Genomic DNA, 15,852 nt, shown 5'->3' with positions numbered 1-15,852 from the left:
AAGGACAAACCAGACGATGAGTGGCCCGCCGCTCACACTGCACAGAACTCCAGAGCAGTGAACTAGCCTTTTCAGGCACCAGTAAGTTGTCTGAAAAAGCAAGACTTTTTTAAAATTAAAAAAATATGTACCTACTACAATAAAGATGTTGGAAGTATAATCCTCTGAAATAGGCAAAGTGATTTATTGAAGCAAACATGGATTTACATGTAAAGTAAACATGTAATTATCCATTTCTATGGAAGTATTCAGGTTTTCCAAAATTATACAACATATTACATTACTGATTACCTGTTACATAGAAATGTGGGAAAAAACTAGATTTTCAAATGAGAATGGGCTAACATCACACACTAAGCGCACTGGTAGTGTATACAGTTTAGTTGTTTTCAGTCCAGATCCTGGAAAAGAATTATACAGGAAAGCTTTTGTTCATTTGTTTGAAACTTCAAAACCTTTGGCATAAATTGTGTAGATCACAATGCCCATGTTGGAGACCATGTGGAAGATTTGGTGTTCATCAGTTTTTGGTCTTCTCTGTGTTTACATGTTTACAGTGCTTCTGGGACGAGATGGTTACCATGATTAAGTCGATCCAGGTAGATCCAGTTCTGGGTCTGCGATTAAGTCGATCCAGTAGTATGTCTGTGATTAAGTAGATCCAGTAGTAGGTCCATGATTAAGTAGATCCAGTAGTAGGTCCATGATTAAGTAGATCCAGGTAGATCCAGTTCTGGGTCTGTGATTAAGTAGATCCAGTAGTAGGTCTGTGATTAAGTAGATCCAGTAATAGGTCTGTGATTAAGTAGATCCAGTAGTAGGTCTGTGATTAAGTAGATCCAGTTGTAATAGCAGTACCAGGAGTGAGGCAGTACCAGGTGTAACAATATTTGCTGTAATAGATTTGTAATACATAGACTACGATGTTACAGGGATGGTGTGGTGTAGTATATGAAACCTGATAGAAAACTATGACACCCATGTGAAGCATCACCATATATTTTTCTATGTTGGCCATGTTGCTTTTTGAAAAAAAAATTAACTTTAAAAACATAAAAAATGTTTAGTTTACAGGCAAAAATGCATGAAAACACTCTGCATTGTGTGTGTGTGTGTGTGTGTGTGTGTGTGTGTGTGTGTGTGTGTGTGTGTGTGTGTGTGTGTGTATGTGTGTGTGGTTTATTCCAGTTTCAGCACAGTACAATTTCCTGTGGAATGGAAATTTTTGACAAACTTTTTGACAGTCTAACACAAACAAAATCATACATATACACATTCTCTCTTGCTCGCTCACACACACACACACACACACACACACACACACACACACACACACACACACACACACACACACACATACACACACACACACATACAGAGAGAGAGAGAGAGATAATTACTTACAACAAAAGCTGTTGTTCACATATCAAACTGAATTTTCCAGAAATCTGGTCTTGAGAGAACAGACACACACTCCTCATGAGTGATTTACACCCCTCAGAGTGCAAAGCTCTTTTTGATCTGGTTCGTAAAGCATCATTATATCTCTCATCTGTTGTCTATCTCTGGCCAAATAAATCTCTTTCCAACACACAGTGACTTCAGTGCTCACAGAAACGCCAGAGGGACTGACTGCCATAATAAATTGCATCACCTAAGCAGAGCTCGGTGGGGAGGCGGACAGTGCGAGGCAGACGTAGAGCACACATGGGACGAGGGACGCACAGGGGAGCTGGACTTCGCTTGCAGAGTAAACAGTGATGTCAGAGGGGTCTCGGGAGGCGTGCCCAGGGGAAGAGAGGACGAAAAAGAAGAGAGTGAAATATCGAAGGAGAGAAGGGAGTGAGAATAGCGAGGAACGGCGGGTGCTGTCTGCTCGCTGGGTGACTCCAGTGGTTGTCATTCAGTCGTTTACCACTGCAGTATGTCACATGTGTCTCTGCTGTGCGGATTTTCTCTTTTGCTCTCAAAGAAAACAAAGGACTGGCTGGTGGAACCTTACACACACACACACACACACACACACACACACACACACACACACATCACACACACATCACATATGCACGAACCCAATACACCTTACTTGTACACATATGCCCATGCAAACACATGTACATTCACAATGCATGCGCACACACCCAAACACACATGCATAAACATAAGTACACACATACGGCAGCGTATGAATATCTGAAGCTGGACGGGTATGTATTTCTTACCCCCTGAAGACAGTAATAGGCATTTAGCACAGTTTATTTGACTTCTCCCCCAGAAGACCAAAGCACATGTTCATTGCATATCCCACTCCTGTTAATTACAGCCCACACACACACAGACACACAAACACACATTTGCTCACACACACATATAAAGTCTCATGCTGCGCAGCCAAGAAATGAAAGTGAACACTTCTCTCAGCTCTCGTTCTCTCTCCTTTTCTCCCTCTTGATTTGATCTCTTCTTCCACTCTTTCTCTTTCTCTTTCTCTCTGTTTGCCCCTGCCCCATCCAACATGCCGTCCAGGGAAAAGCGTTTCACCTTTATATGTTCTCATATTTCTCATGGAGAGGGAGAGAGGGAGAGAGGGAGAGAGAGAATGTGTGTAATGTTGAGCGGTGGTGGGGGGTGGGGGGGTGTTTTTCCTGTCTGCTTGCTGTTTGTATACCAGGGTTTCTTGCCATAATGAAGACATGCCCCTTATTAACTGTCCTGGGAAATAATCCTTCAGCTTCACCTGTTTTCTCTCCAGGCCCGCGGGGACCACCAGGCCTCCCAGGAGAGAGAGGCCAACCTGGGCCTCCCGGACCACCAGGACTCCCTGGACCTCCAGGCCCTCCCCCCACTGTTCCTGAAGACAGTAAGTGGCGTCACTTCTATACAGAGGTACCCCTGTACTGGGCTTTAACCCCTGTACTGGTACAAATTTTGTGCATTTTTCTAATAAGTAGACAATGTCCTTTAAAATTTCATACTGTCTTGTTCAAGCAGAATTGTGCATGACATTATGTAGACATTATCTAGACGGGAACATGTTAGCAGAGCGAGATCACCTGAGAAGGAAGTATTTCACAGGCGAAACAGGGCTGGTGCCCACACCAGTTATGGCCTATACTGCTGAAAACTGCCAGCAAGCTGCCACGCGTTAAAGTGTGATGATTTGAAATCTGCATGGTTTGAACGTCTCTGGCGAGGGCCAGGGGTTTGATGGGAATTATGGTTTTCATTAAAGACCCGTTTTAACAAGTGCCCATTTTTTTGAAGGTTGCGTAATAGACTCTCTGCTTTGGAACACGTGCGCGTGTGTGTGAGAATGGTCCCGACATCTCCAAAGTGAATATCCTCTGCTGTTTAATACACAATGCACAGGACATAAAACAGTGGGAGAAAACAGACTGAGTGCTTCACTCTGGGGTTACGGTCTACACTACAGTGTTATATTGTAGTACATATGATTTATTTATGAATATTCTTTAATACACTTATTATAAATAAGAAATTTATATATTTTTATATCTAAAATATCCTCACCTGAGTAATACATAAATATAGGCAATAGCACTTAGTAACATATGTCCAATCCAAGCATTGTAACCAGTTAATGTTACGATCCAACACAGTTAATAACCTACACAGTTAATAACCTGCACAGCTGACATTCTTACATGCTTAATATCCTACATAGGTACCGTCCAACAGAGTTAACAGTTTACGCCTTTTCCCTCTCTCTCTCTCTCTCTCTCTCTCTCTCTCTCTCTCTCTCTCTCTCTCTCTCTCTCTCTCTCTCTCTCTCTCTCTCACTCATGGCTCAGTAGATTTTCACACCCCATAATCAGAGGTGTGAAGAGGGACATTACTGTAATGTATATACAGATGGATTATGCGTGGACCCCCCCCCCCCCCCCCCCCCCCCCCCACACACACACACACACGCATGCACACAAACACACACACACACACTCCTCCTAGCTGATGGTCTGTAACTCCCGCTGGTAGATGTGATGTCGGAATGTATACCTACAGACGGACTGTAGATCCAGGGAGGGGTGGGGGAGTGGGGCAGACCCAGGGAGGGGGGAGTGGGGCAGACCCAGGGATGGGTGGGGGAGTGGGGCAGACCCAGGGAGGGGGGAGTGGGGCAGACCCAGGGATGGGTAGGGGAGTGGGGCAGACCCAGGGATGGGTGGGAGAGTGGGGCAGACCCAGGGAGGGGTGGGGGAGTGGGGCAGACCCAGGGAGTTTCCTCTGCTGTTTAATACAAAATGCACAGGACATAAAACAGTGGGAGAGATTCAGAACTAAGCAAACAGACTGAGTGCGTCACTCTGGGGTTACGGTCTACGCTACAGTGTTATATTGCAGTACATATGATTTATTTATGAATATTCTTTAATACACTCATTGCAAATGACAAATTATTGGCATCCTAAGTAACCAGTTAATGTTAATATCCTACACAGTTAATATCCTACAATGTTGATATTCTACACATTTAATAACCTGCATGCTTGATAACCTTTAATAACCGTTAATATCCTACACAGTTACTATCCTACACAGTTAAAATCTTACACAGTTAATATCCTACACCGTCAATATCCTACACAGTTGATACCCTACACAGTTAATAACCTACACAGTTAGTAACCTGCACAGTTGATATCCTACACAGTTGGTATCCTACACAGTTAGTAACCTACACAGTTAGTATCCTACACAGTTGATATCCTAAACAGTTGATATCCTACACAGTTAATAACCTACACATTTGACATTATTACATGCTTAATATCCTACATAGGTATCGTCCTACAGAGTTAACAGTTAACAGTTAACAGTAATGCCTTTCTCTTACTCTCTCTTGCTCACTAAATCAATTTGTTCCCATGTTTAGACTTCACAAATGTTTTCCATGCTTAGAATTAATAACAGTAACCTGCTATTAATGGTATTATGAGTCACTTTGAAAAGCTTTCTATAATAATAGATGTATGGTCTTGTAATTTAATGAGCCACTCTTACTGAATAAAGTAAGAACCATATTCAAGGTATGAGCAGGAATGTGGTTAGGCTCCATTACATGTTTAAAAAATGTTAAAAATTAAACAATTGATGAATTTGCATAATCATATGCTTGAAAAATAAAATCATTAATAATAAAACTGATCAAAATCAAGTATCAAAATAACACGATAAACCCGAGATTTCTGTGAGAAAACGTTTCACACAAAATTGTAAATTGGAAAAAATGTAAGCGGTTCTTAAACACAGCGGCAAGGTCACCACCCTGACCACTGGAGCGTGGAGGGTTTAAAAACATGCAGTCTGGTGGACACTGTCCAACCAGCTATCACACAGCGTCGTGGTGATGAGAACAGTAATAACGGAGGACAGTCACTTCATTCTCAGCAGAGCACTCTGTCTCCCCATACACCCCCTCCTCTGATAAAGCAAATCCATAATAATATTATAGTGTAGTAATGGGACATGACTAGTACAATGATTAATGACTGGTACAGTAGTAGCATGTGACTTCTATAGGGATGGTATGAATGGTTTGGCAATGATATAAGAATGGTATAATAATGGGACTAGTAAAATAATAAGATATGTATGCTATGGTAATAGTGTACTAATGGGATATGACTGGTACAGTAATGGATCATAATTTGTATAGTAATGTGATATGAATGCTATAGTTATTGTATATGAATTTGTAAAAGAATGGAATATGACTATGGAGTGGAGTATGACATAGTAAAGATGAAATCTGATTCAGGAAATCATTGAATCTCACCCTTCGTAATGATACAAGGCACAAGGCTTCATTTGCAACCACATTGTTACTACTGGGACTTCCTGTCTGAGTCTGAGACTTCCTGTCTGAGAGAGAGAAAGAGAGAGAGAGAGAGAGAGAGAGAGAGAGAGAGAGAGAGAGAGAGAGAGAGAGAGAGAGATTAGGGGAGGAGAGACAGAGTAGGAGACACTATGAGATTATGATTCTTATCCCAGTCTCATGCTCGTATTCGGGGTCTTTTATGGATGCACCAGGGGACGTAGCATGCCGCACAGGTGTAAGGATTGCAGTGTCTTTTCTTGCTCTGAGACACTGTAAGACAACATAGAGTCTCAGAACCTCAGATTAAGTGTTAGGATCATGTTCAGAGAGTTTTATGATTGTGTCATGAATGTGTTTGGACTGTGTTATGACTGTTATGATTGTCTTCAGATTCTATTATGATTGTGTTCAGACTGTGGTCAGACATCTCTACAGTGATCTACAGTGAGCTTTCTGTTTGGAATATTCTGGAACATTCTGGAACGTTCCAATGCCAGCATTTAAAAGATGGTGTTTGTGTTTGTTGTGGCTTCAGTTTGTTGTGTTTGGGAATGTACAGATTGCTACTCCTACACCAAAAGGGCTGAGAAACTATATAACATGAATATATAAATAAAAATGTTACACATTTTCAACCTCAACTGTCCACAGCTGTTACTATGAAATATGAACTGTCAATTAAAAAGTAAATTGTTTCCTTTTTGTTATTTTCTAAGTCAAGCCCACCTCTTATTTATGTCAAAGCAGCACCACCTATAGGCAAGTAGCATTACTGACGTCTCCCACTTCCACTAATAAAGAACCAGCCTCCCAAATCCAACCCTCACTCACACGACTAGGGACCGAAAGCTGGTCTCGGGTTAGCAGTAAGAGACATCTCAGTCACACTTGCTCTCTGTATGCTTATCTGTCGTGCTGCAGGAGAGAAGAAGGACCTTCTGCTCTCCAACAGTTTCCTGGACCCCCGAGCGACCCCTGTGCAAGGGCCCCAAGGTCCTCCAGGAACTGCAGGTCAGTTGTTGTGTGTCCTAACCCAGTGTCCAGGAGTAGCAGTCTTATGCCTTGCACAGCCTCTCTGCTCCTTGCGCAGCACAACTGCACCAAGTGTGTGGTGAGTGTTAATGCTTGGTTCAGGTGTGCCGGGAGCACACGTGTGGACCGGGGTGGGCGTAGGGAGGCTGGCCCAGAAACCGTCAGATGTGAACACCATGTCGTTACTCCAGTCTCCAGTAGGCGTTGATATTACACTTGTGCATGAAGTGTTGAGAACGTCTTTCCCATTCTGGCTTTGTACCTGCTCTTCAGGTAAGCAAAAGCCGATATTATAGAAGCACAGTTTGTTTTCACTGTCAGTGAAAAGACTGACAAAGTGTTGCTGGTTCACTGTGTGCTGAAGTCAAGACTCGTTTATTCATAAATGCCTTATATTTTATTGACTGAATATTTAGAGCTTAATCGGAATTGTGTAAAAACTCATCAGAAAACGAGTGTTTATTGAATGTGTGCAGTTAATACCCAGAGTGTAACATTAACTTGCGTAGTAACGCTGAAAACAACCTAAGAGTGAACCGAGCTGTTTAGCGAGCAGCTCATAAATTGTGATTTAAGATCGAATCTCGCTACAAATACTAGAAAGTTGCATTCTTGTATGTGTCGGACAGAAGAAAATACGACTCTCTGTAGGACACAGTGCGAGTGGGAGGTTTTATTTGATTTCAACTCTGGATTCAGGCCTAGCAGAGAATTTTTTCATACATAACACATACTTTTGTGTGTGTGTGTGTGTGTGTGTGTGTGTGTGTGTGTGTGTACACACACATATGTAATAATGTAATACTTTACTATGTGCATTTTCAGTACTGACATGAAGCATTACATCTGAGTTGTATCAAGAGTTGCAGGAATTCAAAGACTAAATGTAAGTTCCATTAGTCGTGCTGTAGCTCGCCTGGCACAGTGCTTATCGCGTGGGGCTAACACCGCTGAAGTTTCTGGTTCCATTCCTTGAGAGCAAACATACTGTCACACTAACAAATATGTAAATTGCTCTGATTAAATGTCTATCACACGGTGGAAAATGTGAGCTATGACATTACTATTAAAGCCTTGGTGCAGTGTTTGCGTTCACTGCAGCTCTGGGCAGATTGGGTCCTTCACCAGAGGTAGAATACAGACACTCTTACCGTCTCCCAGCAGAACTCTGTGGATATTTGGTTAGATTTATGACCTGTCACCCATATCGCTGTCTTCGTCTCCTTCCGCTGCTGATATAAAAGAGCCAATGGCTCTGGATTCTCTAATCCAGGATGCTGGGTATGGACCTTACAGTGAAAGCAGATGTGGGAGACCCGGCTGGGCGTAACTGAGGTGCATGGCTGATCTGAGCAGCCCTGGACCAGCACGCGGTCTGCAGCTTTGGACTGATGGGTATTGTGGAAGCAGACAGACAGACTGCAGAAAGACCATTAATTTCCATTCAGACTAGCCAGTGCAGCTGTGGCTGTTAATGACTGGTGTTCAGACTAGCCAGTGCAGCTGTAGGTGTTAATGACTGGTGTTCAGACTAGCCAGTGCAGCTGTGGGTGTTATTGACTGGTGTTCAGACTAGTCAGTGTGCCTGTGGGTGTTAATGACTGGTGTTTAGACTAGCCAGTGCAGCTGTGGGTGTTAATGACTGGTGTTTAGACTAGCCAGTGTGGCTGTGGGTGTTAATGACTGGTGTTTAGACTAGCCACTGTGTTAATGTGCAGCCAATGAGGTATTTATCTGCGAAACCTGGTTTTAAAGATCACTCCTGCACTGAGGTTTAACCAGTCTGTGGATGAACAGTCTTTCAGTAGTGAGGCTTAACCTGTATAAGGATGGACAGTCTTTCAGTAGTGAGGTTTAACCTGTCTGTAGATGGACAGTCTTTCAGTAGTGAGGCTTAACCTGCATAAGGATGGACAGTCTTTCAGTAGTGAGGCTTAAACTGTCTAAGGATGGACAATCTTTCAGTGGTGAGGTTTAACCAATCTATAGAAGGACATTTTTTCAGTAGTGAGGTTTAACCAGTCTGTAGATGGACATTCTTTCAGTAGTGAGGTTTAACCAGTTTGTGGATGGACAGTCTTTCAGTAGTGTGTGGTTGAGCAGCATAGGGTGATGGTTAGTGCTAACATATAAAGCTAAGTAACCTCAGTGACACAGATCAGTCTCATCTTAGTAAAGTCATAACCTCAGTGACACAGATCAGTCTCATCTTAGTAAAGTCATAACCTCAGTGACACAGTTCAGTCTCATCTTAGTAAAATCATAACCTCAGTGACACAGATCAGTCTCATCTTAGTAAAGCCATCATAACCTCAGTGACACAGTCCAGTCTCATCTTAGTAAAGTCATAACCTCAGTGACACAGTTCAGTCTCATCTTAGTAAAATCATAACCTCAGTGACACAGTTCAATCTCATCTTAGTAAAGCCATCATAACCTCAGTGACCTAACTCATTCTCAGCTTGTCAGGAGGCCTGTTTGGTTTGATTTGAGGTTTTGCATCATTTCACAATCTTTTAACTACATTTTTTTGATTTATCACAGTTTTCGATTGTATCTGCATAACGGCAAATGAGCTCTCCACACTTATAATGTTATATTGTGAAACTGAAACAGTTTATCACTGCTAAACAATTTATCACTGTGTCGTTATCTCGAGTGCAGACAACAGCTTCTCAGGACAGCCAAATACAGACAGGATTATATTTCATTTCATTGCCTTATATTTCTGGAGTTGCTCAGAGGGATTCTGGCTTGGCACTTAGGCAGCTCAGCCATCAGGGATGAATCACGTAAGAGTGTCTACATGGGTTTTCCCACTATAGGAGGGTATTTGATTAATGTCCCCAGTTTAGCCCTAGTTTACGTGTCTAATAGCACATGTATCTGATTACAGTGCCAACAATGTATGTTTGTATGTTTGTGTGTTTGTGTGTGAGTGTGAATGAGTGTGTTAAAGATGTGTTTTTAAAATGTTATTTTTGCATCATGTAGATGTAACTGACTGGTATAAGCAGAATGACAGAGCAACACCACATGCCTTGGAGTTAGGTTACCGTGGGCTTGATTTACTGAAGCACGTCCATAAACACACAACATCAGTGACTAGACACACTTGACGTGTGACTTACAGTTTGTGTTACTGGATATGGCAGTCTTGAACAGATGGTGTGTTCATCATAGTTGTCTGTCAGCATTCTAGCATAAAGTGCTACCTTTATACACGTCTTTTTTCAACATGTAATGTTTCCACTCGTATGTGCGTGTGTGTGTGTGTGTGTGCACGTGCACATGTCTGTGTCTGTGTGTGTGTGTGTGTGCATGCACATGTGTGTGTGTATATGTGTGCATGCACGTGTGTGTGTGTGCACGCACATGTCTCTGTGTGTGTGTGTGTGTGTGCGCATGTCTCTCTGTGTGTATGTGTGTGTGTGTGTGTGTGTTTCTGTATGTATGTGTATGTGTGTGTGTGTGTGTGTGTGTGCGTGTCTGTATGTCTGTGTGTGTGCATGTCTGTGTGTGCGCATGTCTGTGTGTGTGCGTGTGTATCTGTATGTGTGTATGTGTGCGTGTGTGTGTATGTGTGTGTGTGTATCTGTGTGTGTGCGTGTGTGTGTGTGTGTGTATCTGTATATATGTGTGTGTGCGTGTCTGTGTGTGCGTGCGTGTCTGTGTGTGTTTGCGCGTGTGTGCATGTCTGTGTGTGTGTGTGTATCTGTTTATGTGTGTGTGTGCGTGTCTGTGTGTTTGTGCGTCTGTGCGTGTCTGTGTGTGTGTGTGTGCGTGTGCGTGTGTGTGCGTGCGTGCGTGTGCGTGCGTGTGTGTGCGTGCGTGTGTGCATGTCTGTGTGTGTGCGCGTGTGTGTGTGCATGTCTGTGTGTGTGTGTGTGTGTGTGTGTGTGTGTGTGTGTGCATGTCTGTGTGTGTGTGTCTGTATGTGTGTGTGTGCATATCTGTGTGTGTGCATGTCTGTGTGTGCATGTCTGTGTGTGTGCGTGTGTATCTGTATGTGTGTGTGTGTGTGCATGTGTGTGTGCGTATCTGTGTGTGTGTGTGTATCTGTATATGTGTGTGTGTGCGTGTCTGTGTGTGTGTGTTTGCGCGTGTGTGCATGTCTGTGTGTGTGTGTGTGTGTGTGTGTGTGCATGTCTGTATGTGTGCGTGCACGTGTGTGTGCGTGCGTGTGTGTGCATATCTGTGTGTGTGTGTAGGCCCTTCAGGACCCAGAGGCCCAGCAGGACCCCCAGGACCCATCGGACACAATGTGAGCCACAGAGAGACCTACACCTACACACACTCATGTTTGGTAACTGTGTCTGTGTGCATGTGCTTGCATGTGTTTTTGTGGGTTTAACTGTGTGTCTGTGTTTGTTCAAAGGGCAAACCGGGGACCCCTGGAGTGCAGGGCCCCATGGGACCGAAGGGCGAGCGAGGGGAGAGAGTGAGTGTGACACCCAAACACACAAAACAAAACAAACAACCCAAAATAATCACCGCCTTCTCTACATGATGAGTGACATGCTTTACTTGAACTTCCTCTGCCTTCCCAGGGCCCTCTGGGATACCCTGGAGAGAGAGGCTTCAAAGGGGAGCCGGTAAGATGGCCAGGCTTTACCAGTTCCTCAGAACGAAGTCATTGGTTCTGTCGAGTGATGTCATCACTTCTACTGAGCGACCTCATCAACTCAACTGAGTGATGTCATCGGTTCAACATAGTGTAGCTCTTGTGTCCTGTGACAGTACTTGTATTTCTCCACAGGGTGAACCAGGACCCAAGGGTGAGCCAGGGGAGAAAGGCCTTCCGGTAAGTGTACCTGAGACTGGACTGATCTGTCCCCATCCTTCCAGCACACTACAGCCTTGTCCGTTTAGAGGAGAGGGCAGGGGAGAGCAATCAACCCCAGACCAAAGCAATGCAGCACTCTAGAGTCGTTAGAAACCTTTAAGGAGTTTTCACTGGGATTGAATGTTTAGATTTTGATTGACATTTTCAGGTCCAGATGGCGTTTTATAGTCTCTCCTCTCTAACTGTCTGTTTGTCTCCTTTCTAATGGTTGTGCTAGAGAGATTTGAACGTAAGGCACTTTGTTGTTTTGTTTTGCCATTTTTCATCATGTGCCTGTTTTTCCTTCATCATCTACGCTGACTTTCACACCGTGTGTCATAATATTTTGTCCTCACACTTTATGCAGCAGTGGAGTTTCCATCCTCCTTTACCATTAAAGTCACAGGCAGTCTTAAAATCTAAAAATCAGTCTAATGACCACTTCAATTCTAAAAAAAAAAAAAAAAAAAACTAGTCTATTATTAATAGGGACCATCTTTCCTATCCATTACATTTAGCTGACGCTTTTATCTAAAAGCAACTTACAATTATGCCTGAGTACAACTTGAGCAATTGAGGGTTAAGGGCCTTGCTCAGGGGCCCAGCAGTGGCACCCTGGCAGTGGCAGGGCTTGAACCAGCAACCTTCGGATTACGAGCCAAGTACCTTAACCACTGAACAACCAGTGCCCTACTGGTGCCTACCCAAGCAGCACAGCCCATACGTTCTGGTGGAGAGTCCACTGAGAGAATGCTGCTACTCACTGCAGTGTGTGTGCAGTTTTTAATGCTCACATGGCAATATTGTGCTCACTGATGGTCACTTTCTTCATGAGATGAGGTGTTGGTACAAGTTGCCCTTGCATTCTAATCTGACAGGTCTTATGACACTGTGATGCCGACATCTTGACTAGGTTCAAGGCTGGTATGAAAGGGCACCTTTTACCTGTGGAATTCCATTGTTTTTGTTGTTTGTTTTACTTTATTGTTGTTTGTTGCTTATTTTGGTGGTGGGGCAGATGTCTCTGAGTGTTTACCCTGTGTTACTCCTTCTTTTGTCTGGCCCTCTGTCTCCATGGCAACATCTCAGTTACTTTCTAGGCCTCCAGTTTTGGCATACACACACCAAACACAAAATCTGAAACGATACTAAAATAATCCCTTAATCGAGCGTGTGATCCTGTGTGGGTGTGTGGGTATGTGTGTGCTGTGTGTATCCCAAAGCCTGCGTGCACTCTAATGTTTGTGGAGGTAGTAGTGGTGGTCCAGGGCCAATGCAGAACTTAAAGGGAGGGAATGTGAGTGGATACAGCTATCCTCCAGTGCCCCACAATGCATTGCTGCATGGCCTCATCCCAGTCTGCTTGCTTGTGAACATTACTCTAACAAACATTACTCTAACGAGCATTACTCTAACGACTGGCCCATTAGTTCTGAACATTAGCCACAGAGTAACATTACGATTGGCCCATTCAGAACTTTCCTCTAGTGTACATTACTCTGAGGAACATTACTCTAACAAACATTACTCTAATGTACATTGCTCTAATGAACATTACTCTTACCAAATGGCCTGTTTGTTCTGATCATTCCTGTACTTCGTCACTGCTGAAATGGACGCAGGGCTGCTGTGGTATCCCGCTGAAGTCACACCCATTTCTAACATCTAAATCTACATTCCGAGAGTCCGAGATCCTAATACACTGAATAAATGCCTCACATAGGGCCTGAAGACATTAGAATGAAAGACTACCAATAATCCATAAATGGCTCAACAGAGACATACTCACACACACACACTCACTCGTGTGCACACATGCCTATCTGAGCCACAGTCAAGAGTCTTTTGCGTGCATACGAGTCTGTGTTGCCAGTTCTAGTGAGGCCAGAACAGCATGTTAAAAATAAATGGGACCTTCTCAGTAGACGAGACAGCCTGTAAAATTTGGCTGTACCCATTCTCCTTCTCTCCTTTCCTCACTAATCTTTATACAAGCTTTGTTCAGAACGCTTTGCTAAGCTCATGGCCAGGTCATCGATGACCCACTGGACTGTCTGGGCTGCTAATGCTATGCCTTGTTCTCGGGGGGGGATCCGTTGTTTGGGTGCATGAGCGCCACGTTTATTCTCCTCTGTGAGGGATGCCTACCAGAGCCATGGACCAGGTCTACATCACCACGAAACAACCTGTGATGAAATGAAGGCTGATGTCAAAATATTGCACAGCAAAAGAGTGCTATTATTATTTATATTTAAAATGTACGTTTTACACTATAAGTGGGCACATTAAAATGGCTGATGTTTGAGGTTTGGCGACACTGTAGAAATAATGAGAGGAACAATACGTCTCTCCCTCTGTCTCTCTGATTAGACAGTCTCGCCCTCACAAACACTGAATGGCTCTGGTGTAAGGACGTCCTCTAGCAAAGGGCTTACGTCATGAAGGAATGTGAGCGCATGCATACATACTACAGTGCATGTGAACTGCACTGTGGGAAAGACCTGGTTGTTGGTTGTTCTGTATTAAATTCTCAAACACAGTTATTGCATGTGAGGTTAAAAAAGACATCCTTTTGGTCTGTAAGAAGCTTCTCATTTGGACCAGGCTCTGAGTTTTGTTGGGAATGCTTTCTCATGGCGTGACGGAGCCGTCCTGCTTGTCTGTGGCCTGACACCTGCACGTTAGGGCTGTCCCCAGCCTCCTAGCATGGCCAAAGGGGAATGAGACAAATGCAAGAAGAGAAAGGCCCGGGGTGGGGGGGTGGGTCATTACTAGGATATTTAACCCTTTAACGGCTAATCCCGACCGAGTTAACCGAGTGACTGAATGACTTGTTTGCACGTTGGCGAGCCCTCCGTCCCGCTCCGGCCCCGTAACATGACGGCTGTATCTGTCTCCGCAGGGGGACGGGATACACCAAATCCGTGAGGCGCTGAAGATCTTAGCCGAGAGGGTTTTAATCCTCGAGACTATGATCGGTATCCATGGTGAGTAGGAAGCCAAAGGCAGGGTCAGGTTTTAAGTTCAGAGGTCAAAGTCCAGAAGGGTTAGATTAGGCTTCCCCTTTCTCCTCCTCTTGAAATAAATGTAGAGGTGTAGGGAGGGAACGGGGTAAGCGGGAGACGAACACTCAGGGATGGAAGCCCCGACCCTTGACCCCAGAAGCCCGATGCCTGATGCTTCCCCCTCTGTGCTTGCTACTGCTCTTGGTCTTCGGTAGGACGTTAGTCTGAAGATGATCCAAGACTTGCAGGCTGACCTGGAGCTGCTGGCTCGCAGGGTGCAGCTGCTGGAGGCGATCATCTGGCCAGGTAACACTGACCTCTGGTGCCCTCTGCTGGACAACCAATGAACCAACATGCAGAAAGGGAAATCTCAGGAAGATGACAGTTGCAGTGTCCTGGAGGGTCATTATTTGGTTGTGTGTTTTACTGTGTACTGTCTCACATCCTGCATCTCCTTCCCTTTTGTAAGGGACACACCAATGTTAAAAAAAGAAAGGGCTTTAGACAGAAGTTTGAGACTATACAGACAGCTTGTATGGAAAGTAAACATTTTTGTTGTTTTGGCTCAGGTTTCAAATGAAACAATAATGACTATGAAGTTAAAGTACAAGCTCTCAGCTTTGAATCAACAGTACGAACTGTGTGATGGTTACCGCCCTCCCAGTTTGGACAACAGTGATTGGACAATGGACCACTCTGTTGTGTTTTAGCCAGCGTTTCAGCATTCATTCACACGCACGACAGCAGATCAGATGCTTTGGGCTGATTCTAGATGCTGATTCATCTCCGGAGGCTGTAGTCTCTCCAAGCCCCTGAAACAAAGCAGCAGACTGCAGGCCGTCATTGATTGAGAAGGTTTTGCAACCAAGTATTAAACATCACAGTTTAATTTACCTTGGCCAGTTAGTTGGTGGTCCCATACAGTGGATATAGCACTGAAGGCAATAGCTTATACATAGGCTGTGATTTCTGAAAGGTTCCCCATAGATCACAAATGTAAAAACCCACTAATTAAAGATGAACTTCTGCACTTTAAGCTCTTAGTCAATTTAATATCAAATCCAAAAAGATGGAATTCAGAGACAAAAGGACAAATCATCCCTGTCTCGTTCCTCACAGATGCCACTGTAAACAGGGGCGATTCTTCCAGT

The 15,852-nt window shown here is 44.0% G+C and overlaps 1 protein-coding gene across 10 annotated transcripts in view; it reads left to right on the top strand.

Moving 5' to 3' along the window:
* Positions 1-15,852, top strand: part of emid1 (EMI domain containing 1) — a 65,819-nt gene that overhangs the window by 49,479 nt on the left and 488 nt on the right. For 5 of the 10 annotated variants that reach the window (XM_035529949.1, XM_035529955.1, XM_035529954.1 and 2 more), the window contains 8 exons: positions 2,753-2,860; positions 6,761-6,850; positions 11,083-11,135; positions 11,250-11,312; positions 11,422-11,466; positions 11,631-11,675; positions 11,935-11,946; positions 14,917-15,007. In XM_035529949.1, coding sequence (XP_035385842.1) covers positions 2,753-2,860; positions 6,761-6,850; positions 11,083-11,135; positions 11,250-11,312; positions 11,422-11,466; positions 11,631-11,675; positions 11,935-11,946; positions 14,917-15,007 — 507 coding nt within the window. Of the gene's footprint in view, positions 1-2,752; positions 2,861-6,760; positions 6,851-11,082; positions 11,136-11,249; positions 11,313-11,421; positions 11,467-11,630; positions 11,676-11,934; positions 11,947-14,598; positions 14,684-14,916; positions 15,008-15,852 lie in introns of all 10 variants that reach the window. The other 5 variants (XM_035529957.1, XM_035529950.1, XM_035529951.1 and 2 more) reach the window with 3 other exon arrangements.

This window comes from Electrophorus electricus, chromosome 9, assembly GCF_013358815.1.
Source record: "Electrophorus electricus isolate fEleEle1 chromosome 9, fEleEle1.pri, whole genome shotgun sequence".
NCBI lineage: Eukaryota > Metazoa > Chordata > Actinopteri > Gymnotiformes > Gymnotidae > Electrophorus > Electrophorus electricus.
The sequence above is the reverse complement of the archived record's forward strand: the minus strand, read 5'-3'. Positions and strand labels throughout refer to the sequence as shown.